Source organism: Leptonychotes weddellii, chromosome 1, assembly GCF_054177405.1.
Source record: "Leptonychotes weddellii isolate Sample4059 chromosome 1, ASM5417740v2, whole genome shotgun sequence".
Lineage (NCBI taxonomy): Eukaryota > Metazoa > Chordata > Mammalia > Carnivora > Phocidae > Leptonychotes > Leptonychotes weddellii.
In genome coordinates, this window is record NC_138369.1 from 756,346 (window position 1) to 780,174 (window position 23,829).

The 23,829-nt window shown below is 60.8% G+C and overlaps 2 protein-coding genes and 3 long non-coding RNA genes across 11 annotated transcripts in view; 2 read left to right on the forward strand and 3 right to left on the reverse strand.

Annotated features, from left to right (window-relative positions):
• LOC115945089 (uncharacterized) overlaps positions 1-2,726 on the forward strand; it is a 5,383-nt gene extending 2,657 nt beyond the window's left edge. Inside the window, exons 2-4 of one of the 4 annotated variants that reach the window (XR_014147419.1) lie at positions 514-940; positions 1,222-1,589; positions 2,482-2,726. This is a non-coding gene — a long non-coding RNA (uncharacterized LOC115945089). The remainder of the gene's footprint in view (positions 1-513; positions 941-1,221; positions 1,590-2,481) is intronic. The other 3 variants (XR_014147431.1, XR_014147406.1, XR_014147444.1) reach the window with 3 other exon arrangements.
• The window catches only part of LOC115945090 (uncharacterized), a 97,721-nt gene continuing 74,825 nt past the window's right edge, over positions 934-23,829 (reverse strand). Inside the window, exons 2-3 of the long non-coding RNA XR_014147462.1 lie at positions 1,480-1,535; positions 934-1,057 (exon numbers count right to left, since the gene is read on the reverse strand). This is a non-coding gene — a long non-coding RNA (uncharacterized LOC115945090). The remainder of the gene's footprint in view (positions 1,058-1,479; positions 1,536-23,829) is intronic.
• On the reverse strand, positions 5,365-16,613 carry MBD3 (methyl-CpG binding domain protein 3). 4 transcript variants are annotated; one of them, XM_081827206.1, is made up of 7 exons: positions 16,464-16,613; positions 11,614-11,773; positions 10,136-10,273; positions 9,302-9,392; positions 8,717-8,894; positions 6,969-7,166; positions 5,365-6,811 (listed from the first exon to the last, which is right to left on the reverse strand). In XM_081827206.1, exons 1-6 carry the CDS (start codon positions 16,475-16,477, stop codon positions 6,974-6,976), a joined length of 774 nt encoding a protein of 257 aa, XP_081683332.1. In that variant the 5' UTR covers positions 16,478-16,613; the 3' UTR covers positions 5,365-6,811; positions 6,969-6,973. The 4 variants fall into 4 exon arrangements, with proteins under 4 accessions (XP_081683332.1, XP_081683266.1, XP_030897962.1 ...); XM_081827140.1 differs by having other exon boundaries at positions 16,368-16,518; XM_031042102.2 differs by lacking the exon at positions 16,464-16,613 and adding an exon at positions 12,178-14,721 and having other exon boundaries at positions 6,973-7,166.
• LOC145722926 (uncharacterized) lies at positions 18,614-20,255 on the forward strand. The gene is made up of 2 exons (XR_014147495.1): positions 18,614-18,992; positions 19,146-20,255. It is a non-coding gene; the product is annotated as an uncharacterized LOC145722926 (long non-coding RNA).
• Positions 20,843-23,247, reverse strand: UQCR11 (ubiquinol-cytochrome c reductase, complex III subunit XI). The gene is made up of 3 exons (XM_006745941.3): positions 23,090-23,247; positions 21,620-21,764; positions 20,843-21,002 (listed from the first exon to the last, which is right to left on the reverse strand). The coding sequence occupies exons 1-2, from the start codon at positions 23,137-23,139 to the stop codon at positions 21,644-21,646; spliced, it is 171 nt and encodes a 56-aa protein (XP_006746004.1). The 5' UTR covers positions 23,140-23,247; the 3' UTR covers positions 20,843-21,002; positions 21,620-21,643.

The following is a 23,829-nucleotide window of genomic DNA, read 5'->3' on the forward strand; positions in this document are numbered from 1 at the left end:
GACTCGATCCCAGGACCCTGGGACCATGACCTGAGCCGAAGGCAGACGCTTAATGACTGAGCCACCCAGGCGCCCCAAATAAATAAAATCTTTTGAAAAAAATAAAAAGATCTGTAAACCAGTGACCGATGAGCAGTTTGCACACTGACGTATTTAGGAGGCAGAAGGTGGTGTCCGTGGTGTGGTTTGAAGCACACCAGAAACAGGATGGAGTGAGGGATGGGCAGAGGTGGACGATGCCGCAGGTAAAAGGTGGGTGGCCAGCCTGGTGGGGGCTGTGCTGGGCACTGTGTGTGTCTGGCTGCATCCCTGGCCCCCACTATGTGATTCCCGGAGCCACCAGCACCCCACTCCTGCACTTTTCTGTGGTCTTAGCAAATTACCACAAACTGGGTGGCTTTGAACACCAATGTATTCTCTCCAAGTCCTGGGGCCCAAAAGTCCTAGGTCAAGGTATGGCTGGACCGTTGGCTCTCTGAAGACTCCAGGGAGGGTCCTTCCTGCCTCTCCCAGCTCCTGCGTGGCTGGCCATCCTTGGCGTCCCTTGGCTGTGGGCACATCGCCCTGGTGTGCGTCCGCGATCACGCAGCTTCTCCCTGTGCGTCTGCATCCACATCTCTTATCTCATGAGGGTTCAGGACCGCCCTACTCCAGTGTGACCTCATCTTAACTAATCACATCTGCCAAGACCCTATTTCCAAGTAAGCTCCCATTCCCAGGTTGAGGGGTTGGGACATGGACAGTCTTTTCTGGGGAGACACAGTGCAACCCACAATACCTCCCCAGGCAGGACGACCAAAACCGTCCTCGGACAGAGTCCCTGGGTGCTGAGAACCGCTTACCCTTCCATGCCAACCCGTGTGTGGCTGGTGCAGGTGGTTCGCGGACGATGGTCATTGTCTGATCCGGCCGACTCTGCTCTGCGTCGGAGATCCCTCTGGTAGAGTGCTGGGATAACGTGGAGGCAGGGGACCGTGCTGGGAGGTGGTGTGGGCCCTGAGCGGCCTTCCCGAGGCGGCACCTGGGCTGCACTTGTCTGTTTGCTGCATTTCAGAACCTTCCATGATAAAAAAAAAACAAAAAAAAGTATTTTTAAGTTTTAAAAACTGTCCTTTGAGAGATGCATTTGGAGATGTCTGTAAATGAAAACAGCGTGAAAGTCCCACGAGGTGGGGTGGGCCCCGGAAGTCGGCTTTCCCTTCTCTCTACTTTGACTTGCAGGAGGTGCTTGGGAACGTGAGGGAACTCATGACGGGACCCCTGCTGGAGCTGCCCTGGGGCTGGGGGGGCTGGTGACAAACCCCTGGGAGGCAGGGGTGCCAAGAACGGAGCAGGGCGTGCCAGGAACAGCCCCAGCAGCCCCACCCGCCGTGAACCCAGAGAACTGAAAATGGACTGAAGCAGACACACCCCCGTGTTCACCGAAGCCTGAACGTGTAGACGACCCAGGCGTCCATCTGTGGGTCCACGGATACTCACACGGTCCCCCACGCGCCAGAGCATCACTGGGCCGCAAGCAGGAGCGAGGGGACAGACTCCGAGCCCACGATGCTCAGGGAGGGACCCAGACACAGAAGGCCACACGGGGTGTGAGTCCACGTGGGTGACACGTCCAGAACAGGCTCATCCGCGGACGGGAAGGGGGCTTGTGGGGGCCGGCAGCTGGGGAGCAAGAAGGATAAAAAGCAGCATGAAGGAAAATGCCAAAAGAAACCAACAAAACCAGCAAAAGAGGGTCTGCTCTGGGTTGCATGAGGCTGGGCATGGTTATTTTCCCTCAGGAGGATTTAGTGATAGTTCACCTCTTTGTTTTTAACTTTTTTTTTTTTTTTTGAACAGTTCTTCAAACGTTGGGGAAATGCTGTAATAGCAGAAACGCCGTGGTGGGGCTCCAGGGGCGCCCGCGGGGGGAACCCGGGTGTATGCTCAGCGCTGCCCGAGCTGGGGGGGGCAGCGGCGCCCTCCTCCTCTGTGCGCACATTTTGAAAGAATAAGAAATAGTCAAGGGGAAAAAATGGCCAAAGAATATAAAACCACAGAACCGTCTTCCCTGGATAGTTTCTATTTTCCGCCTTGTCGCTTATCAGAATGTGTGCTGGGGGCAGTTTGGGGGTGGATGCAAGTTAAACTTTGCAAATCAGATGCTGTTGAGACAGTTTACACGCAATGAAACACAGCTTTCCCCCCTCCCCAAGTGTTTATTTGAATTCCAGTTAGCTAACAGACAGTGTTGTATTAGTTTCAGAAAACACACCTGTTTTTACTGTCCGACTGACTGATCAGCTCTGCTTGCCCAGGTCGACACCCCGGAAAGCTGTGTCCGCCCCTTGCTGTTGGGCCTCCCCACGCCGCCGGCCCCTGGGAGCATCTTTGCCTCTTCTGCAGTTTCACGTTAACGGACTTGCTTTGCGCTGTCTCCCATGGCACGTTTCTTGAACTCAGCCTAAGTTAATGTTTGTCTTTTTTTTTTTTTTTTTAAAGATTCCTGGCCAGGCAGCTGCACGTCCACACTGTGGGCCACCTGCTCTCCCCACAGCCATTTGGGGGACCCTCAGGCTCCTTCCCAACTGTCCGAGGAATGGGATCTCTGCACACACTTCAGGTTCCCTAAGACCCTGAAATTTTCTTATTGTTAAAACTGAGAGAGAATTCGTGTGCATCAAAGTTTGGTATTTTAAAGTAGACCGTTGAATGGTTTTTAGTAAATTTGAGAATTTGTGCGATCATCACGACTGTTGGTCTTAGAACATTATCGTTACCCAAACAAGAAACCCCATCCCATGGGCAGCAACCCCCCCCCAGCCCTGGAGCCCCCAGCGCCCGCAAACCCACTTTGTCTCTGTGGATTGACCTCTCCTGACCTTTCACGTCCATGGGTTCGCACTCTGGCTGTGTGAGGGCTCCCCAGAGAAACAGGACCAGTAGGATCTAAGGAGAGATCTCCAAGGGGAGACAAGGGGACTGGGTCCCATGCTTAGGGAGCCAAGCCGCAGAACCAGGAAGGCGCAGGGCATGACTCAGTCCAGGAGCACGGTCAGCTCAGCTCTGGGACAGGAGAGCAGTTCGACTTTCCTCCACCCGGTGTCGCGTTCGGGCCCCTGGTGAATGGTGCCCCTGTGGACAGGACGAGGTCTTCACTCCGTCCGCTGAAGAAATGCTCATCTCTTCCGGACACAGCCCCGGGCACCCCCAGAACTCACGTTTACCAGCTGTCTGGGTGTCCCTCGGCATAAAATTAACATCACATTGGAACAAAAAACCCACAGTAGCCTTGTGTGTCCGGTTCCCTCCCCGGACGTCCTGGGCTCAGGATCCGTCCCCAGTGCAGCGCATGTCCGCACCTTGCTCCTGTCCGCGCCATTTCCGTTTGTTTGTTGATAGACCCTGGGGTTATTTCCACGTTTTAAGTGCCTGAATCTGGACCAAGCCTTACCTGATCTTACAGCAGCGTCTGAGCATCCCCCCCCAGCAAAGGCTGAGAGTCCCTGTTCTAGAACGGTACTGGGCAATAGAACTTTCCAGATGATGGAACGTTCTCCATGTGCTGTGTCCGCTTTAGTAGCCACCAGGCCTGGGTGCGAGGAATGGGATGTTTAATTAGTTGTAACCTATTGAAACTGATATCGCCGTATGTGGCTGGTGGCCATCCCACTGGACTATTCTAGAAATCTGAGCAAGCTGGTCCCTCCGCTCCAGCCCATCCGGCCAGGTCTCGATCAGTAATCTCCCAACTTGTTCTGTTCGCGTCACTGCCTTAGGTCACCCTTAGGGTCCCTTCCTCCTCAAACTTGGTGGATCCTGAGCTCGACCCGTTCCTGGGCTTCTGTAGCAACTGCTCATTCCCCTTGAGGGACAACATGGACGGAGACCAGGGGGCTGGAGTGAGCTTGAAAGGAAGGAAGAGATGGTCAAGGCTGCGGGCTGCCCAAAGAGATAAGGAATCTTATCTTCGGGGTAATATGGTCTGACAACTAAGTCCCCCAAAGACATCCCTGTCCTGGGAAGACCTGTGGACATGTCCCCTCACACGGCAGAGGGGACCCTGTCAGGGCCCCCAAGGAGGGGGTGACCCTGGGTTCCTGGGGGGCCCGGCGTCCTCAGGAGGCCCTCACGAGGGGGAGGCAGAGGGTGGGAGTCCCGGAGATGGGCAGACCCCGCGCTGCTGGCGGTGAGGATGGAGGGGGGGCCGCGGGCCAGGAAGAGGCTGGAGCTGGGTCTCCCGGGGGCCCCAGGGGGACCAGCCCTGCCTGCGCCGGGGTTTGAGGACTTCTGAACCCAAACTGTCAGAGAATCAATCCGTGTGGTTTTAAGTGGCCAAGTTGGCCGTGGGAGGCTCGCACAGATGAGGAGGTGTCCCAGGACTGTTGTGCGGGGTGGGGTGCAGCATGGTTCAGAAAGCTCTGTGCCTGCCTTGGAGTGGGGGCGGCTGGGCACCGGGTGGAGACATGGGGGTGGTTCTGGTCTGTGGTGTGGACATCAGAGCTGATGGTGCTGAAACCCTGGCACCCAGCAGGTGGCATTGGGAGATGTTGGAGCTGGGCGCACCGGGTGACCTGGCTGCCTGGGAGCCCCCTCCTCGGCCCTTGCCGCCGGGGGTCCCTCTAGGGAGAGGAGAGGATTCGTGGGGGACCCCAGCTCAGGGTCAGGGTGGGCTCTGGGGGCTGGAGGGCCCTACTGTGGGGCTGGGACGCTGGACCCTGTCCTAGCTTCTGAGGTCCCGAGATTCGCGGCCCCTCAGGGCCTCTGTGGGCCTGGAGTCGGGGAGACCCAAGTTCTCAGCCAGGCTGGACCTCTTCAGCTGGCGGCCCCAGGCAAGTTGCTACCCTGAGCCTGTTTCCCCTCTGGGAGCTGGGCCCCCTCCAGGAGGGCGGCGCTCACTGCAGGGTAGAGCCCAAGCCTGTGGAGCGACCGTGTGGCAGGGGCGTGGAGTAGAGGGGGCCCCAGGCAGGGCAGGTGGTGGCCGGGCGCCGGGGACGGTAGGGGCGCTGTCATGCGGGCCCCCTTCCCAATCATCTCGCCAGTGCTGGCCCCGGGGGGGCTCCCCGCCTGAGCTCCTGGCACAGGACCCCCACAATGCACAGCTGGGACAGAGCGCACGTGGGGGCCTCCAGTCCGGGCAGCAGGGGGCCCTGGGGGCTCCACATCTTCTGGAAACCTTGGCCAAACCGGCTCTTTCACTACAGGTGCTAGGAGCTGAACCCCACCCTCCCTGGGAAAGGCCAGTCGGTCCCCTGGGTCCCCTTCCATCACCCAGCCCACGCTAAGGTGACAAGTAGGACACTAGGCACCAAAGGCCCGGGCGGGGGTCCATCTCCCCTGGACACAAAGGCTCTGGGTCTTCAGAATTAAGGCAAGGCTCCAAACCACACTCACCGAGATGGCTTTATTCAACGGTCGCCCACAGGACAGGGTGCCTCCCGGGCCCCGCAGTCCCTTCCGCTGGGCAGGGCTCCGGGCACCTGGACCTCAGGCCCACACAGGGGCCAGCCCCAGACGGAGCTCCTTCAGCGGCTGCGGCCTCCGTGAAGGGCAGGACGACGTGTGGCCTCAGGGGAGAGGCCTTCCCGAGGCCTGTGGTGGCCCGGCCCCCCCAGCACGCCAGCCACGCGCACTCAGCCGGCCTTCGTGGGTGGTTCTGGAGGATTTGTGCTTTGACTGGAAGGATGCTGCCAATGTGCCGTGCCGGGCCAGCGAGCGTCCTCGGACGAGCAGGTGGCTCCCGCCATCGCCCACACCCTGTGCATCAGCCGGAGTGACAGCCACACAGGCAGCGACCCAGGTCTTTCCCGACGGTCTCCGGCTGCGGGCCAGGGCCGAGCGGGGACAAGAGGGCGCCCCTCACCCAAGGCACTCAGGCCAGGAGGGGGCAGGGATGAAGGACCACGATTCCGACGCCCCCTGCGCCCAGAGCTCCCCAGAGGCCGCTGCTCTGGGCACCGGGTGCTTGGAAACGCCGGGCCACAGAACGCACCCCAAGATGGGACCTCGGAGGAGCCGCGGCCCAGGACCAGCTCTGGCCCTAAGCGCTGGGCGTCCCCGTCCCCGCTACACGGGGAGGGGAAGGGAGGCCGGCAGACGGCCCAGCTGCCTTGGAGCCCCGGCCTGGTGAGCCGGCCGTGAGCAGTTCGCCGTCGCCGGTGGCTGGCTGACCCTCAGGCCGGGTCGGCCGCGCTGTGGACAGTGAGGTTTCCCAACACAAAGGCGAGAGTTCGCATCCACGTGCAGCAAACACAAAGGCTAAGCAGTTATGTGGACGTCCAGCCTCGTTTGTGTCACGGATTTATTGAAGGACAACGTCTGGGTTGTGCCGTTTGCCTCCAGATGAGCTCCGAGCCGTGGCGGCTTCGCCCGCTGGTGGGCACCCCCTCCTTGGAGGGCTGACGTGCGGACCCCGGAATGGCATCCCTCACGCGGGGATCGGGAGGTGGGACTGTTCCAAAAACTGTTTCTCCAGCCCCTTGGGGACCCTCGCAGGCCGCCTGGTGGCAGCCGTCCTGTGTGATGCGGCCGTGGGGACGAGGCCGGCCCTGAGTCCAGGTGGAGTGACAGCGCCGAGGGGGGCCTCCTGCAGGCAGGCCCGGGGCCGGCGGACACTTCTGCACCCAGGCCCTTCAGAGAAGAGCCAACGTGGGGGGCCCGTCAGGCAGGGGCTGCCCTCCAGCCGTGCCCCCGTGGGCCCAGGGGAGGGGACACGCCTGGGAGGGCCTAGGAGGGGCCGCCATCGTCCTGGGCCGGGCCACAGAGCGTGGTCCGAGCGTGGAGAAGGCGGAGTCTGCAGGAGGCTCCCTGCAGGCAGGGCTCCACAGGGCCTCTGGAAAGACAGGGAGAGGGCGCCATCAGCGCCCTGACTGGGAGCTGCCCTCTGGGGGACCAGCACAGCTGCCGCCCTGCACAGGGCACAGCCCTCGTCCCCACGGTCACCGTCTAAGCACCAGCTGTGGCCTGGGACCCACCCGGCCAGCCAGCACCTACTTTAGACGTGCTCCATCTCCTGGTCCTGGTCGGGCTCATCCTCGTCCTCATCCTCGTCCTCGTCCTCGTCGGCGCCGGGCTTGTCCAGCGGCGCCTCGCCGTCCCGGGCCAGCTCCTCTACGTGGGCCAGCATGTCGGCCATCAGCGCCTCCTCCAGCCGCTTGCGCACCTGCTGCACCAGCTCCTCCTGCTTCCTGGGGACACACGGGCTACGCTGGCCGGGAGGGAGCGTCCTCCGCCCTCGCCCCTCATCCCGGGTGCAGAATGGCCCGCGCACAGCGAGCTGGCCTCTGGCTCAGCTTCTGGGCCCTGCACTCCACCTCCGCTGGGGCGACACTGAGGTGGGGGCCCCCGCTCCCCTCTGCTGCCGCCCCTCCCGGCGCCCCCTGCAGGCACCGCTGCGTCAGTTAGCACCTGCTGGGGCCCAGCGCACGCGCACACCTGACTCCCTTTCCTGTCGCTTGAGCACGGTTTGCAAAGAAAGTGGACAACGGTGCTCGGTCACCACGGCTAGCCAGGGTGAGTCTCCTGGTGGGTGAGGGGATTTTGCTGGAGAATGCTAGACGGAGAACGGCTTTCTCGGGTCTTTTGCCTTCTGTTACGGCCGTCCAGAAAGCCGCCGGCCTTCCCTCCCTGAGGCCGAGACCCTCACCAGAACAGGAACACGAACCAGCACTGTCTGTCGCCAGGCCTGGCAAACGTCGGCCCCATCTTCTGGCAGCCACCCCCCCACCCAGACCAAATCTACCACCTAACCCATGACACGAGGTTCTCCTTTCTGTGGCTTTTCCTGTTTCTAAAAGTTCTGCTTGGCTTTAAAAACCCGCTGGTCTTTCCAGATGGTTGTGTCTTCTTATACTCCCAACTCCCCGGAGACGAGATCCTCTGCGGGCCTGTGGGCGATTCTGTGTCTTCTGCGTGCAGGGCATGGGGCTCTCTCCTGTACCCGCACGGCTTCCAAGCCCCAGGCCCAACACAGGAAGCCCGCCCACCTACGACCCCACCTGTAAGCCAGTCCTGGCCACGGCTGCTGTGTTTCCAGCCCCTTCTCCGAGTGGGGTCCACAGAAAGTCCCCTAACTCATTCTGACCTCAGCTGTCCGTTGACGCTTCAGTCGCAAGAACACAGGTTCCACTTGTCCAGAGCTCCTAGATGTTTCTTGTTCTGCTGCCAGCTTCAACTATCTCCTCACCAGGATGCCTTCCCAGAGGACTCCAGCTCGGGGATGCCTCCTGCCCCGACCCTCCTGCACCTGCTCCCTGGCTCAGCTGGGAAACCCTTCCGGAGCCCACCGGCCGCAGGGTCCAGCCTAAACTCGGGCTGGCCTTCGGGGCCTCTGGCACGTCTGGCGCCACCCCGCCCGTCCCATGCCACTCTCTGGAGCCCCCCGGCCAGGCACCTGCCAGGCCTCATGTGCCCGAGGATGGGCAGGCCACACTGCGAGCCTGTGCGCGTAGGTGAAGAGCCACTTTCTCTTCCCGAGAACGTTCCTACAGAGCTAGGACGCTTCCCACCCCCTCCGCGGGCCGCCTCGGCCCTGGCCTGCTCTGAACCAAGACTCGCGGGAAAGCTCCTGCTGATGCTTTTCAAACCCGCCCTTGCTGTGGCTGCGTCCGCTTCGAGCCCCCGCGCCCCAGAGAATGTCAGCAGTGAAGCGGGACTGTGGGGAGACAGGAGCGCTCACATCCGGCAGGGGGCGCGCCGGCCACAGGCACCGGTGGGGGGGTGGTGTGCAGGGCAGTACCTGATGTCCTCATCGGTCACCATGAAGGCCTTGCAGAGGGGCTGGGCCGTGTTGAGCCACACCCCGGGGTTCTTCTCCACGGCGGCTGAGAGCTGCCCGGTGATGGGCATGGTGCTGGTGTGCAGGGCACTGGCGATGGCCGACAGCAGGGTCTCATCCGTGCAGCCAGGCCCCACGCCTACCAGGGACAGGAGGGTGGTCACCACTGGGCACCTGAGGCCTCCCCCCGAGCCTCGGGTCTCATTCCCAACTCCCCGCTACAGGCGCTCAGGCACTTGACAAAAGCAGGAGCCGTGCCCGTCCGTCACAGTGTGGTGGCCTTTCCGCGGCGTGGGAGCAAAACCACACACAGGCCAGTCTTTGCAGGGCCCCCGACACAGCTCGGGAGCCGCAACACAGGTGGGGTGGCCTCCAGGATTGGGGGACCAGGGCCCTGGGTCCAGGCTGCACGGGGGGAGCCCTGTCCTTCCTCCCAGCCCAGCAGGAGCGCGGCGCTCGGCCCAGGGCGCGCTATTTACGGTCCTTCACCACACTGCAGAGACCGCTGGCTTCCTTGTGCCTGGTCCCCCTCTATCCCGGGCCTACCTTGCAGGCCTTTGGGCAGGTCCATGGTCTTCACGAGCTCCTCGGCGATGTCAAAGGCATTGAGGCCACTCAGCTTCTTCTCCCAGAAAAGCTGCCACCAGACACACAGACATGAGGCTGATGGACGTGCCCCCACGACAGGCAGCCCTGGCCAGTCCCGACGACAGCTGGGGCCCATCCACACGCGGGACAGCAGTCTCAGCACGACCTCTGACCCCCACGTGCCAGAGCTACCCGCTTGGGAACGAGGGTGCAGTAGGACCCGTGGCATTTCCCGCCAGGCCTGTCCTCCCAGGCCAGAGAAACCCCCCCGGGACCTCAGCCTTGCCGTCGGTGCTCACGGTCTATGGTTCCCAAAACATGGCACAGCCCAGGGGAGGCGAAGCCCCCTTCACGCTGAAACTTCAGTACAGAAGTCCACCGTCCAGCAGGGCTGAGCTGCAAGGCCCCCAGAGGCCCCACCGTGGCCCGGCACCAGGGCAGGCCCTGCAGGTGCAAGGGGCTCGCACCCACGGACAGCACCACGGGACTCTGGGGACAGCGTGCGGAGAGGCACGTCCTAAGCATGGGGGCAGACGCACAGGTCTGAGCGGTTACTTAGATGGCAACGACCCCGATGCCACCGAGGGGGCTGGAAATGACACGGGGCCTCCCTGGGAGCAGCCCCACAGCCTCCAGCTCCGGCCAGTGCCTGCATGCCAGCTATCTCCCGGGCATTTGCAAACACGCTCAAAAGCACAGAGAGCTCTTGGCTCTTGAGAGGCAGGTCACAAGACAGCACTCTATGCCCGCCACGACCTCGCCTGGGGATGTGTGTGGGGCGCGCGGGCTCACCTGCCGAGGCTGCTCCACGGCCTTCTGGGGGTCACTCTTCACCTTGTTGCTGGGGTGGTTGGTGATCTTGGTCACTGGCTGCTTGAAGATGGATGCCGTCTGCCTGACGGGGAGGGCCGTGTTCAGGTCGGGCTTGCCCTGCAGACACACACAAGCTGGTACCGCAGCCCCAGGGTCCTCAGCGGGCTCTCCCCAGCAGCGGAGGAAACCCCTCCCCGTGGACTTTGGAGAATAGAGCCCGTGTCCCTCGGTCACCAGCCTACGCCGAGGCACCCCCAGGGCTGGAGGCGACGGCAAGCACAGGCCCTATTTGCTGTCCACGGTGGGGCCATGGTGGGGCTCTGCTGGGGCTGTCCCGCAGCCAGGACCAGAGCCCCCCCCCCCCCCCCCAGTCAGAGACTGGTGGACACAGTGTCACCGGGCCCCCGTGGGCGGCCCATCAGCTGTTGCAGACGGGCTGCCTTCCAGGCCCCTGCAGCGATGCCCGCACTGCCAGGTTTGGGGAGAGTGACAGGCACACCGGGGACAGCTGGGGAGCGCAGGCCTGCGGCCTCTCCCAGGGACTGAGCGAAGATGCTTTCTTTCCTTCCTTCTGCTTTTCTGTAGCTCCCAAATTTCCCTCAACAAATAGTTATGACTTTAATACCACGGCAAATAAACTGAATTGTGGAAACTTCTCTCCACCCAAAAGCAGGATTTTTTTCTTTTTAATTTTTTAAAAGATTTTTTTACATTTTTATTTATTTTTTACGATTTTATCTATTTATTTGACAGAGAGAAACAGAGAGGGAACACAAGCAGGGGAAGAGGGAGAGGGAGAAGCAGGCCTCCCGCAGAGCAGGGAGCCCGATGTGGGGCTCAATCCCAGGACCCTAGGATCATGACCTGAGCCAAAGGCACACGCTTAACGACTGAGCCACCCAGGTACGCCAAGATTTACTTTTTTTAAAGATTTTTTATTTAGGGGCGCCTGGGTGGCTCACTGGGTTGAGTGTCTGCCTTCGGCTCAGGTCATGATCTCAGGGTCCTGGGATTGAGCCCCGCATCGGGCTCCCTGCTCAGTGGGGAGCCTGCTTCTCCCTCTGTCTCCCCCCGACCCCGCTCATGCTTTCTCTCAAATAAATAAATAAATAAATAAAATCTTTAAAAAAAAAAGGTTTTTTTATATATTCATTTGAGAGAGAAAGAGCACGCGTGAGTGACAGCAGGAGGGAAGGTCAGAGGCAGGAGAAGCAGACTCCCTGCTGAGCCGGAAGCCCGACAGGGGGCTCGATCCTAGGACCTGGAGATCATGACCTGAGCTGAAACCAACAGTTGAACACTCAACCTACTGAGCCACCCAGGTGCCCCTTAATTTTTGGACTTTTTTAAAGTAACCTGTATGCCCAACACGGGCCTTGAACTCATGACGCCAAGATCGAGGATCACATGCTCCATCGACGGAGCCGGCCAGGCGCCCCCAGAGGCCTGGAGCTTACCTTGACCTGGTTGGATGAGTCATAGCGGACCCTCTGCCGGCTCTTGTTCATCTTGCTCATCAGCATCTTGCCCGTCCGGAAGTCAAAGGTGCTCAGGTCCATGGAACCCCCCAGATACCGTGCCAGCTGGGGTTTGCTCCGGAACTTCTTCCCACTGGGGCTGTGGACAGAGAGGGGTCAGCGGCGGGCAAGGTGTGCTGGGCCAACCCTTGCCCTCTCCCCAGTGCCGCCTCCCGACTGGAGCCCCCAGCAGACCCCAACGCTGAGAGCAGGGATCAACACCCTGATGCAGAAGGCTGGGGCCCAGCTCCGGGAGCCTGGCTGACATTTCAGAAACACAGTTAGGCTGTGTTCTCAAGAAAGGATTCCAGGATAACAGGTATTTGAGGGACAACCCCTAACAGTCTCCTCGTGGGTACCGTGTTGGGGACTAGGGTATCGTAGCTGGGGGGGGCGGATGGTGAAACCTCGTTAAGATTCAGGGCCAGGACCCCAAATAGCTGCTCAGGTGTGACCTGTTGGGAAATCCAAAACCAGGGGTTCTGAAGCCTAGAGGCCACCCACCTCTCTAGGAGACTAACGATGCCGACCCACAGGGAGACTGCACGACAAACGAGTAGCACAGGCCCAGGAACGCCAACTGCTGTAGCCACTCTGGACTGATCAGCAACCCCACACTCCCATCTACCCGAGAGAACGAATGTGTTCATGCAAAACGACACCCCGGTGTTCAGAGCAGTGGGACTCATCGAGGGCAAGAGGAGAAAAGAGCCCAAGTGTCCAGCGGTGGGGGGACAGATACACACAGCGTGTCCCTCACGCACGCGTCACTCGGCCATCAGGTGGTGAGCAGACAAACACGTGGAAACATCCCGCGGCCGCGAACAGGAGCGAGGCGCCCACATGCGTGGCCCCGGGGACGGACCCTAAGCCCACGACGCTCGGGGGGGACCCAGACACAGAAGGCCACACAGGGTGTGAGTCCACGTGGTGACACGTCCGGAACAGGCTCATCCGCGGACGGGAAGGGGGCTCGTGGGGGCCAGGAAGGGAGGGGTGGGGAGTGACGCCAGGAGAGACGGGGCTTCTTTTTGGGTTGACGGAATGTTTTAAAGTTGGCCCTGGTGAAGGTTGCACGACTCTGTGATACACTAAACTCACTTGCACACTTCTAGTGGCTAAACTGTGCGGTATGTGGACTGCAGCTCCATCAAGCTGTTAGAAAAAGCACTTGTGTGGGGCCCAACAGGCCCGGGGCCTCTCCAAACACGTCACTGATACCAACTCAACAAGCAGTCGCTCTCAGTAACAGCTCATCAGTCTGAGATTGAAAAGTGCTTGATTTTGTTGATCTCCCCTGAAAAATCTCTAGGATGAGCCTCTAATTCAGCAACTGCATGTCTGCCCCCCAAGCCCCTCTAGGGACCACGGAGGGCAGCATGGAAGCTGGGACAGCCAGAAGGAAACCCCCTCCCCTCCAACGTCAGGACCCACATGGCGGCCAGCTGCACTCCCCTCTAGAATCCCCACCAGGACCTCTGGACAAGCAGGGCCATGGCTGGAAGCCAGGCGATTCCCCTGGGCCTGGCTCTGTCTGCTAGGACCAGGAGCCCAGCACACAGAGCCCCTGACTCTTGCCTTCAGGATGATGCACCTTTCCATCATGCTGTGCTGGCTCATGCGCACACTGAGCCTACATGCCCAGGACAGCAGGAAGGAACTGGGGTCAGATATGGCCAGAGGAAGGAGAGGACCCCATGAAACTCACCAGCCTTTCTCTGCCTCCAGTCCCCCCCGCCAAGCTACATAACAGCAAATAGACAAAGAGCACAGGTAAGTGGCTGGGGGTACAAGGCACTGATGATTAAGGGTCTGGGGCTCTTTTGGGGTGAGGGAAATGTGGAGGATTCACCTGTCTGTGAATATGCTAGAAACTATTCAATTGTACACTTCAAATGGGTGAACTGTACGTATATGAACCGTAATCCCAATAAAGCTGTTAAAAAAAGAAAAAGAAAAAGAAGGTGCAATAGTAGATCCCAGGGGCTGGGGGAGAGATTGAGGGGTGATGCTGATGAACAAAGGGCTCCTTTTGGGGTGATGGAATGTTCTGGAACTAGACAGATGTGATGGCTGCACAACTTTGTGAATGTACTAAAAAACTACTCAAGACTACACGTTTCTGACAGAATGTGGACTATATCTCAACTTTCAAAAAAAGGTTCTGCAGATCAGCATCGACACAGGAAAATGTCCCTGATGGTTTATTGAAAACAACAACCCTGGATTTATATAAAAGTGCACTGTGGCCTTTCTGGGAGTAGGGCCTAAGCTGGAGGGCACAAACCAGGAGCTAGAGGCGTGGGGACGGAGGGCTGCGGCTGGCCCATCAAGCAGCTTGTGGCGTGAGGAGCCGCCACCCAGCCTTGATCCCCAGGCCAGGAGATGGATGCAGGACTGAGCGCAGCCTGGCTTCCCGTCTGTAGAAAGGGCTGCTGTGAGGGTCGCCAGGACCAGTGAGCGGGCACCGATGAGAGTGAGGCCCAAAACCCGTGACACCCCAACAGCAAGCAAGGTACAACCTCAGACGGCTGCCCCAAGGAAGGGGGCTGCTCCGCTAAGCCCCTCCTGCTTTTCCTGAGTACATTTCTACCTCTAAAATGAGATCTTCTGGAGAAATCCTCCCTACTCTATACCCCTCCAAAGAATTATCCCCGAGATCAGGGTACTAACTTCCCACACATCCTCAACCTCCTGCCTGCACAAAAAATGTCACAGTGAGATTATTTTCACAAAGAAAATACATGGCTGCAGGCTGATGTGTCAGCCCCCAGGTAACAATTTGTGGGGTGACAATCTTGCAAAGAATACACTCCCTTCCTCCACTCTCTGGACAAGGAAATCGAGGCCCATGCGTTCCTAGGGACAAGGCTTGGACCCCACACCAGGTCTGCTGGACTCAAGGCCCTCGTGCCCTACCTTCCCTCTGCATTGAGAGAATTAGGAAAATCTATCCATGCTCCTGCCCAGCTGCCTGCTTCAGCAGGAGCTCCAGTAGGTGGAGAGGCCAGAGACCCACATTCCAAAAAACACCATGGATTCCAGATCACACCCCCCAAACCTCCCACCCACTGGGAGGGAAGGTGACACCCACCTGCCTAGTCGGTCATCCAGGTCAAAGACTTGGGAATGGTACAGGACCCTCCTGCCACTTCCTCCCCTCAGGCCGCCTCTCAGTGGTCATGGGAACCCTAGAATTTATCTGTCCAGCCCGTTTGGAACTTTTCCCCATTGCCAGACCCCCATGCTCAGGTCCAGGGCCTCAGAGGAAGGCCCCATTTGGCTGAGGCCCTAGGAGGCCCACACGGAGGTGGGGACGGGGTGGAGCAATGTTCTCAAGGTGCTCCAGCCCTGCTGACCTTGGCTCAGCCTCCCGGGGCCCCTGCACAGGATGCCCGCTGCCCGGACAGCCCCTCCCAGCTCCACCGCCCAGCTCAGCTCAGTGCTACCTCGTCAGGGAGGCCCTCCCTGAGCTGCGCCAGCCTCAATCCAGCACCCCATCACTGGCCCTCACAGATCCCCCCGCTTCTGAGCGGATCTCCTCTCCTGTAACTATGGGAACCTCGGGGAGCCAGCTGGTGCTGTCGCCCAGGAGAGGAAGGCCCGGGTCTGACTCCGAGCCCCACGGTCAGCAGGTGCTGCGGAGCCGTTAACAAGGGAGCCAGGGAGACCTGCTTCAGATTTTAGATCTAAGAGGGAAGACGGACACACAGGCATGCTTGGAATGAAAGGAGGGACCCCCAGGACAGAACTACAACAGCTGGCGAGGGAGTGGCATCAGAGTCCCGGGGAGATGCTGCAGTTACACCTCTTCAGTGCCCGACCTCACACGGTCCCAGCCGCCAGCCCTTCCCAGCCCACCTCCCTCACTCCTTCCCCAGTGGGGCCGGCAAAGGCCCGGGAGGGACCCAAGTGCTGGGTGGACGGAACGGCACTCCCACCCCGCCTCGGCCTCACGCGGGCAGCTTGTGGGCCCGTGCGCAACCGCACGAACCCGGCCCGCATTCAACACGTGGCGGGTATCCCGCTTTATTCTGCCCAGCGAGCTGCCGGCGCCCCAGGATCCTGGAGCGAGGGGGAGGGAGTCATCAGAGCTGGCTCAGAAACAAAAGCATCTTCCAGCAGTCGGAAAGAAAACAGCAGGGCGCGAGAAGACAGCAGGTGGCCGGCCGTCTGGGGTGGGCCGCCGGCCGCCCCTGATTCTTTATTCCACCGGCCAGGAGCCCGGGGAAGGGGGGCTCACGGTCCCGCGCGTCCCCTCCCCGCTCCCGGAGGCGCCGCGGCCCAGCGCAGCGCGCTCTCCGGAGGGGCGGCCCCCCACCCCCGAGCGCCCCCGCCTCGGGCTGCGCGCGCGCCCAGCCGATCCAAGGGACAGCCCAGCCCCCACCCCCGCCTCCCAGCGGCGTCTGGCCCGCGCCCGGCGTCCCTCGCCCCGCCGGCCGGCCCGCCGCGGCCACGGAACAAAGGCCACCGCCCGCCCCGCGCCGCCCCGCGCCCCACGCGGCCGCGGGGGAGGGGAGGGGGAGGGGCACGCACGCGCACTGGCCCGGGGCCGCCGCGCGCCGGCACGCACGCACGCACGCACGACGCACGCGCGGGGCCCAGGCCGCAACCCGGGTCGAGGCGCCCAGGCCGCCGCAGAGGCCGCTGGGAGGCGCCCGTTGGGGCCCTGCCCGGCCGGCACGTTCATTCACCTATAGTAAAAGACATCCCTGTGGCCGGCCGACAGCCCCGACCTTCTGGGCACTTCTTCCCTCTCCCAGCCCTGCGGGAGCGCCGGGCACTCCCACCTCTTCCGCTCCATCGCGCCCGGCTCCTCGGCCCGCCGCCGCCGCCGCCGCCGCCCGGACCCCCGCTCGCCGCCGCCGCCTCAGCTGCCTCCGTCGCCGCCGCCGCCGCCACTTGCCGCGGCTGTTCCGGCCCGCGGGCCCCCGCCCTCCGCCCCCAGCCGGGCACGCGCCGGCTTTGCCGCCCTCTCGGCCCCCTCCCCGCGCTCGCCAGCCCCCGCTCGGGGGGCCCGCTCCGCCCACCCGCCCGCGCGCGCGGGGCCCCGTGCTGCGCAGGCGCCGCGCGGGCCCCGCCCTGTGGGCGCCGGCCCCGCCCCGCGGCGGCGGCCCCAATCAGCGGGCGGCTAGGGGGCGGGGCTAGTGCCGTGCGTGTCTCGCCTGTCGGCCCGCCCCGCGCCTGCGCCCTGGGCTCCGCGAGCGGCAAGCTGCCGGACCGCCTCGTGGTCCGCTCCCGCGCTGTGCGGCCGGACTTTTGCTTCCCGTCCGGTGCCGCCAGGTCCCCGCTCGAATCGGGTTACCCGCCCAGTGCCGGGCCTCCATCCATCACGCCGCCTCCCGTCCTCCCTCCCCCTGGTCTCCCAGCCTCCAGGCGCTGTAGTTGACCACCGCTCTGCACACCCCGAATCCCTCCCGACGCCTTGGAATCGAGGAATAGCCGCCCCCCGCCCGCCCCGCTCCACCGTAGTCCAGCCGCCTTATGTTCCCGGCGTCCAGGGCCTTCCTAAGAAACGTCTCGCCCCTATTTTGACGCCTCTCTCCGGCGGAGAAACCAGCTGGCTTCCCCTCTTGGTCGCTCCCCTCGCCGGCCCAGGGCAGGTGCTCAAGAAAAGATGACCGAGTGGCTGGAGCTGCGGCCGGTGCCAGGAGACTGAGGAGCGTGGGGATCGGGGGCAGGCTCCGCCGAGGGAAGCAGAGGGGTGGTCCACACACATGGGTCTCCCCTGCAGGGGTCTTCACAGGCCCTGGGCGGGCAACCCAAGAGCACCGCGTGGAGCGCAGGTGTAACTTGTTTTAATTGCTTCAGGTTAAGTGCAACTTCTGACAATGTCCCTCCTGCTGTCTCAGAGACAAAGGACACAGTGGGCAGGCGGGCACCCTGAACGGTCACCATACGAAGCTGGTTTGGGGCACCAGATTCCTGTCTGGAGGGTTCAGGCTAGAACCCAGGGCTTCATGACCCTGCCCTTTGTGCAGGGAAATGCTGGTAACTACCGGGCTTGTCTTTTTCCGGCTTGTATGATTTTATTTAACTTAAAAACTATAGTTACAAAGATACGTTTATTGCAGTCAGTGAAACCACGTGAAGATGTAAAGGAAAAAGTATTAACCTTCTGTGTCAGAGGTCCTGGGGAGGACCAAGCTCCTGCTTTCAAGTCTTTGGGTGTATACCCCAAGTGCAATTGCTGGGTCACATGGTAATTCTGTTTAATTTTTTTTTAAAGATTTCATTTATTTATTTGAGAGTGAGCAAGAGAGAGCATGAGCAGGGGGAGTGGCAGAGGGAGAAGCAGGCGCCCCACTGAGCAGGGAGCCCGATGCGGGGCTCCATCCCAGGACCCCAGGGTCATGATCTGAGCCGAAGGCAGACGCTTCACTGACGGAGCCACCCAGGCGCCCTCTATGTTTCATTTTTAGAAGAACCGCCTACTGTTTTCCGCAGCGCCTGCCCCGCTTCACATTCCCGCCAGTGGTGCATGAGGAGGAGGTCCGGCCTTCTGACACGGCCTTCTGACACCAGCCGCAGCTCCAGGCGCTCGTTCAGTCATCTTTTTTGAGCACCTGCCCTGGGCCGGTGAGGGGAGGGACTCAGAGGGGAAGCCAGCTGGTCTCGCTGGCGGGGAGACGAAGAGGTTGGGGGAGGGCTCCGGTTTTGCCATATCTTTGCCAACATTTGTTATTTCCTGGTTTTTGATAGTACCACATTGGTGGATGTATGGTGTTGGGTCGTAAGATTTGACCTTAAGAGGGCGCCTGGGTGGCTCAGTCGTTAAGGGTCTGCCTTTGGCTCAGGTCATGATCCCAGAGTCCTGGGATCGAGTCCCGCATTGGGCTTCCTGCCCCTTGGGGAGCCTGCTTCTCCCTCTGCCTCCCTCTCTTTTTCTGTCTCTCATGAATAAATAAATAAAATCTTTAAAAAAAAAAAAAGATTTGACCTTAAGAACCACCATCGAAAATGCACCCTAAAAAAAAAAAAATGCATCCTAGGTGCCCCCTCACCATTCTCAGGCATTCAGCCTGCCGGCCCCCACTTGCTTCTCGGGGCATTTGACCCCCCTCAGGCCCAGGCTGCCTCCATAGCAGCAAGCCTGTGGGCATTGCCTGGCCTGAGCCCCTGGGATGGTCCCCTGAGGGGCTTGTCCAGGTGGACATGCGGGGGGGGCGGGGTGCCAGCAGAGATGAGAGGCTGGGAGTCCTGGAAGGGGGATGGGCAGTCATGCTCCCCTCCTGGTTTGTTGGCACTTAGGACCTCCCTTTCCTGGCCTAGCTGCCTCGGGCCCCAAGCAGACACCCTCTCCTACCCATCTACACAAGGTAAGAAATAGAAACAAAATCAAGTGATGTGAGGAGCCACTTTCAGTGGCGGGGTCTCCCCCCCTCAGTACTGTGGACCTTGGGGCTGGGTGATTGGGGGCATCCTGGGCACTGTGGGGGACTGAGCAGCATCCCTCACCGTGCCCACTCTAGGCCAGCACTCCCCCCGTCTTGACAACCACAGATGTCCCCAGCCAACAGTCCCCGAGTTAATGAGGCAAGCATGGCACTCAACTGGGGCACAAAATTTACAGGATACCTCAGTCATCAAGATGAATGGCATTTAATGTAATATTGTAACAATTTAAAATGAATGCAAAAGATCCACGATAGACAAAATGTCAAATTTTATTTTTTGGGGGGCGCCTGAGTGGCTCATTTAGCATCTGCCTTTGGCTCAGGTCGTGATCCTGGGGTCCTGGGATCGAGCCCCGTATCGGGCTCCCTGCTCAGTGGGGAGCCTGCTTCTCCCTCTGCTGCTCCCCCCGCTTGTTCTCTGTGTCAAAGAAATAAACTCCTTATAATAATGCACATTTTTTAAAATGTGTATTTTTTTAAGATTTGTTAGGAGAAACAGGTTTCTTTCCACTTCAGGCCACATGGCTCCACACAGCCCCGGGGGCTGCCCCAGGTTGGAAACTGTTAAGCCGTGTGGAAGTGGAGGATCCTTCCCGAAGTGCCGTGGCCCCAGGAAAGATGCCTTCGGTAAGAGAATGATGCGCAGAGATGGGTGTCACAAATGCCACCGCTTGTGTTCAAGACAGGGATCTGTTCCGAATGTGTGTCTTCCGCGCCTCAGTTCTGTGCTGAAGCCCTACTCCCTAGCGCGGCTGGAGCCTCAGGATGGAAGGAGGTGAGGTGAGGTCAGGGGGGCGGGGCCCATCCTGACAGGATCAGTGTCCGGGGACACCTGCCAGCACTCGCCCTGCTCCTCCCTCCGCAGGTGTGCTGGGGGCGGGGAGACCTGGTGAAGACACAGCCAGCAGGCAGGATGCAGGAACTCACCAGAAGCAACCCTGTCAGAACCTTGATCTCAACCCCCAGCCTCCAGAACGGAGAAGCTTCAGTTCTGTTGTGTGAGCCCCCCGTCTGTGCGGTTTCCTTACGGCTAACACAACAGCTGCTTCCAAAAATATGCTTATACACACACAGTTTCTAGAATTTTCCAGAACTGGGCAGGGGCCAGGGGGAGGAAACTTGTGTGCCATAGATCCTTGTGTACCTGCTCATTTTTGTATCCTTTGTGTGATGGTTTCACTTTTCTACAAGTTCCGATGTTTTTCCTTTCAAAACAGAGCCAAGTTCTCGTCCCCTTGAGTGTGGGCTGGATGCGGGGATGTGTTTTCTAACAGAATGTGGAGAAAGTGATGGTGCAAGACTTTTGGGGGAAGGTCATAAGACATGTGGCTTCCACCCACAAAGACGCAAGGCGGCTCCAGCAGCCCCACGGAGAGGCCCACGCGGTGGGGAGCCGAGGCCTCCCTCCCACCAGCAGCCCCTCAAAGGCACCCGCACGAACGGCTCCTCCCGCCCCCGTCCACCCTTCTCATGAGGCAGCCGCAGCTGACACCTTGACTGCATTCTCATGAGTGATCCGGAGCCGGGCCGTGCAGCTGAGCGACTCCTAAATTCTCGCCCACAGAAATCGAGAGGTAACGGATGTGTGCTGTTTGACACTACTGAGTTGTGAGGTGACTTCTCAAGCTGGTGATAAACACTCTGTACAGATGTTACACATTAAACACCGTAAGTGATCAATTTGTGCCACAGCCACGGACCCCTGGGTCACTCACACCACCACGGTTGCAGTCAAGATAACCAAGCCCCCAGCATGACCATGTCCAGGTGCGGCAGGTTTCAGAGCAAGGTTTAATGCTGCGTGCATTCAAACATGAAAGCTATTCTCAGAAACAGTCAGTCATGCTGTCACTTTCCTTGAGGCCCATCCTGAGGGTGTGGGCTGGTCAGGGCACTGCAGGGGCTCCCACGGGAGACAGCATCAGCAGACACCTGGATGGGAGACAAGGCAGGGTGAGCACAAGACTCCTGGCTCCTGTTCTTGTAAGAAGGGAGGAGCTGAGTGATGAGGGGCTACGCACACTGCAGCCAGGCTCCGAAATCAAGTCTAGCTAGACCGCTTAGTTGCGGCATGGCCTGGGGCCCATCTGTAGAATGGAGATGCAAGAGGTACGTACACTCTGGCCTATCATGTGGTCGGCACAGTGGACAGCCACGTCGGAGACAAATGGAAGAGTCCAAGGGGTCATTACGGCTCAAGCAGCAACCCCTGGGAGGCCAGCAGCTGTGGGTCAGCTTCCACTTTCCCCATTTGTAAAATGGGGCACCCCTCTGTCACACCCAGGCGGGGGAGATTGGGATGTGGGATGCAGTCAGCCTCCAGGATGGAGCACCCTGGGCCACTGCCCATTCCCCAGGCCCACAAACCAGGGATGCTTGTTGGCAGCTTTGTGTCGACAGGCAGGATTCTCCCAGGTGAATAGTCCAGGTGAGCCTCCCAGACCTACCACCCTAGTTCTGGGGGCATGGAGAACCAGCCTCATGGAAGCCCCAGTCCTCAGCCATGTGGGCATCACGGGATTCACCTGCTAACAGCCGCCAAAACTTACCAGAGGGGTCTGAGGAGGGTCAGTTTAATCGTCCTTCTTAAACTTGCTGTTGATGTAGGGCACCCAGTCCAGAATCAGCCGCCAGTCCGTGGCCCACACCAGCCCCACAGTGCCCACAGCGCCCCACATGCCTGCTGTGGGCATCCTGCCAGAGAACAGCAGGGGTCAGGTCCTGCTCAGGGGTCACCCTTCCAGCTGCATCTCTGGGTCTGTCTCCCCCTCCCATGCCAAGCTTCCGTTTATCCAGCGCCCACCACACACCCACCCCTCCTGCCCAGTGTATGGACACATCCTTCTGACAATGGGGTGGGCACAAAGCAGGAGACCCTGAGGCAACTTCACACCCACCTGTTTTCACATGAGAATCTTCTGGAGGTTTTTTTTGAGGAATTTGCTCAAAAGAAAATTTGAACAATCCAAGCTCATAACCACCCCTTCACAACAGGTAAAGCCTGCATGCAGGCCCCAACTATGCAGTTTACAGCTGGCCAGGGACAGCTATGGGACAGCTATGGGACTGAGGGAGGTATCAAGGTCTGGGTCTTACAGGAGCACACAGCACAGGAAGGGCAGGCCACCTCCCCAATGACACATGGCTGCATGGTGCAGCACGGAGCTGAGTCTCGCTTTCAGCCAGGACGGCCACCCCTCACTTATGTCCTGTGATTGGTTAGAGTCCGCAGTGGCTCCAACAGTCCCTCCTGATGCTCACGCCCGGTGCGCCTCCTCCCTCGGAGTGTGAGCAGGACCCAGTCTCTGGTATCTAATGAGCGAGGCTCGCACAGGTGCTCTGGCTTGCTCCTACTCTGCGGGAAGCCGGCTGCCACCTGAGCTGCCCTACAGGGGGTCCGCCAACAATCACATCCTTGCGCTTGGAAAGACCCCCTCAAAAGAGCCTTTGGAGGAGACTGCAGCCTCCTGAGCCGGTGTGGTGGGCCGAGCTCGGGTGTGCCCGCGCCCCTGACCCACACAAACTGCGAGGGAATACGTGTTTGTGGTTTGAAGCTGTGCGGGGCCACCTGCCCTGCAGCCACGGCTGACCACTGGAGGGCCGATGGCCGGCGATACACGGCCGGATCACGGTCAGCCATGTGCCTGGGACGCTGGACCGGGAGGGTTGCCACCGCCACCTGCACAGAGGACGAACCACCACCACGCCCCCCGCCTGTCTCCCCAGTGACAGCCGCGGCCCCGCCCCCCCACCTGGCGCCTCGGCGGGCACCCCAGCTCCGAGGGTCAGGAACGTCCCAGGAGCCTTCCCCGCCGTCCTGGTCGGCCCCGGGGAGCCCGAGCCGAAGGCGCTGGACAGACAGCGGGCGGCCGTGTCAGCCCGTCCAGGTAGGGATGAGGAGCTGGCTCGTACGTGCGCGCCGGACCGGCCGCCCCGCCGCTCTGCGCCCGTCCCATCTGGGACCCGGTAGCATAACGGGTGCCGACTGCGGACGGCGGGGGCCGGGAGCACATGCTCACCAGTTTTTGGCCAGCTCACGGTAACGGGGGCCCAGGAACCTGCTCAGCATCGCGGCGCAGTCGGCAGCTCAGGGTGACCCCGGCTGCCGCCCGGCTACACTACGCAGGCGCGGCGGCAGCAGCGCGCAGGCGCACGGGGAGGCCCCCGCTCCGAGCGAGCTGCCCGTTTGGCGACGGGAGGCAGCGGTTGTTGCGCGCGCAGACCCGGAAAACCTTGCAGTCACTTCCGGGGAGGGTCGGAAGTCGTTAGAAGCTGCCGAGAGTGAGCAGGTCTGGCGGGTGGGGAGGGCTCTTCTGAGCGCCAGACCCGGTGACGCGGGTGATGTCCCATCGCCGGCGGCCAGGGTGGTCCCCAGCGGCGCAGCCTGCGGCAGCTAAGCACAGCCCCCGACACTTGGCTGGTGATTTTGTGTCTTTACTACAAGCCAAGGCTGTATTTGCAATTAGGGAAACTGAGGCCCGACGGGGAAGGACCTTGGCCGGAGTCGCAGCGAGGGAAGGGTGCGATCGGAAGCCGCCGTCGGCCGTGCTTCCCGGCCTCCGTGTGCTTCCCGGGAGCTGTCGCTCGGAGGCCTGGCTCCTGGAGCCAACGCGGAGGGCCCGGTTCCGCTAGCAGATGGAACCCCGGGGCGGGCGGGGCCTCGCCTGCCGCCGTCACTGCCTCTGGGGCCCCAGCGTCGGATGCAGGCCCGGAGGTGAGCCCCGGAGGTAAGCCCCGGCCGCTGCCCCGCCTTGCTCTC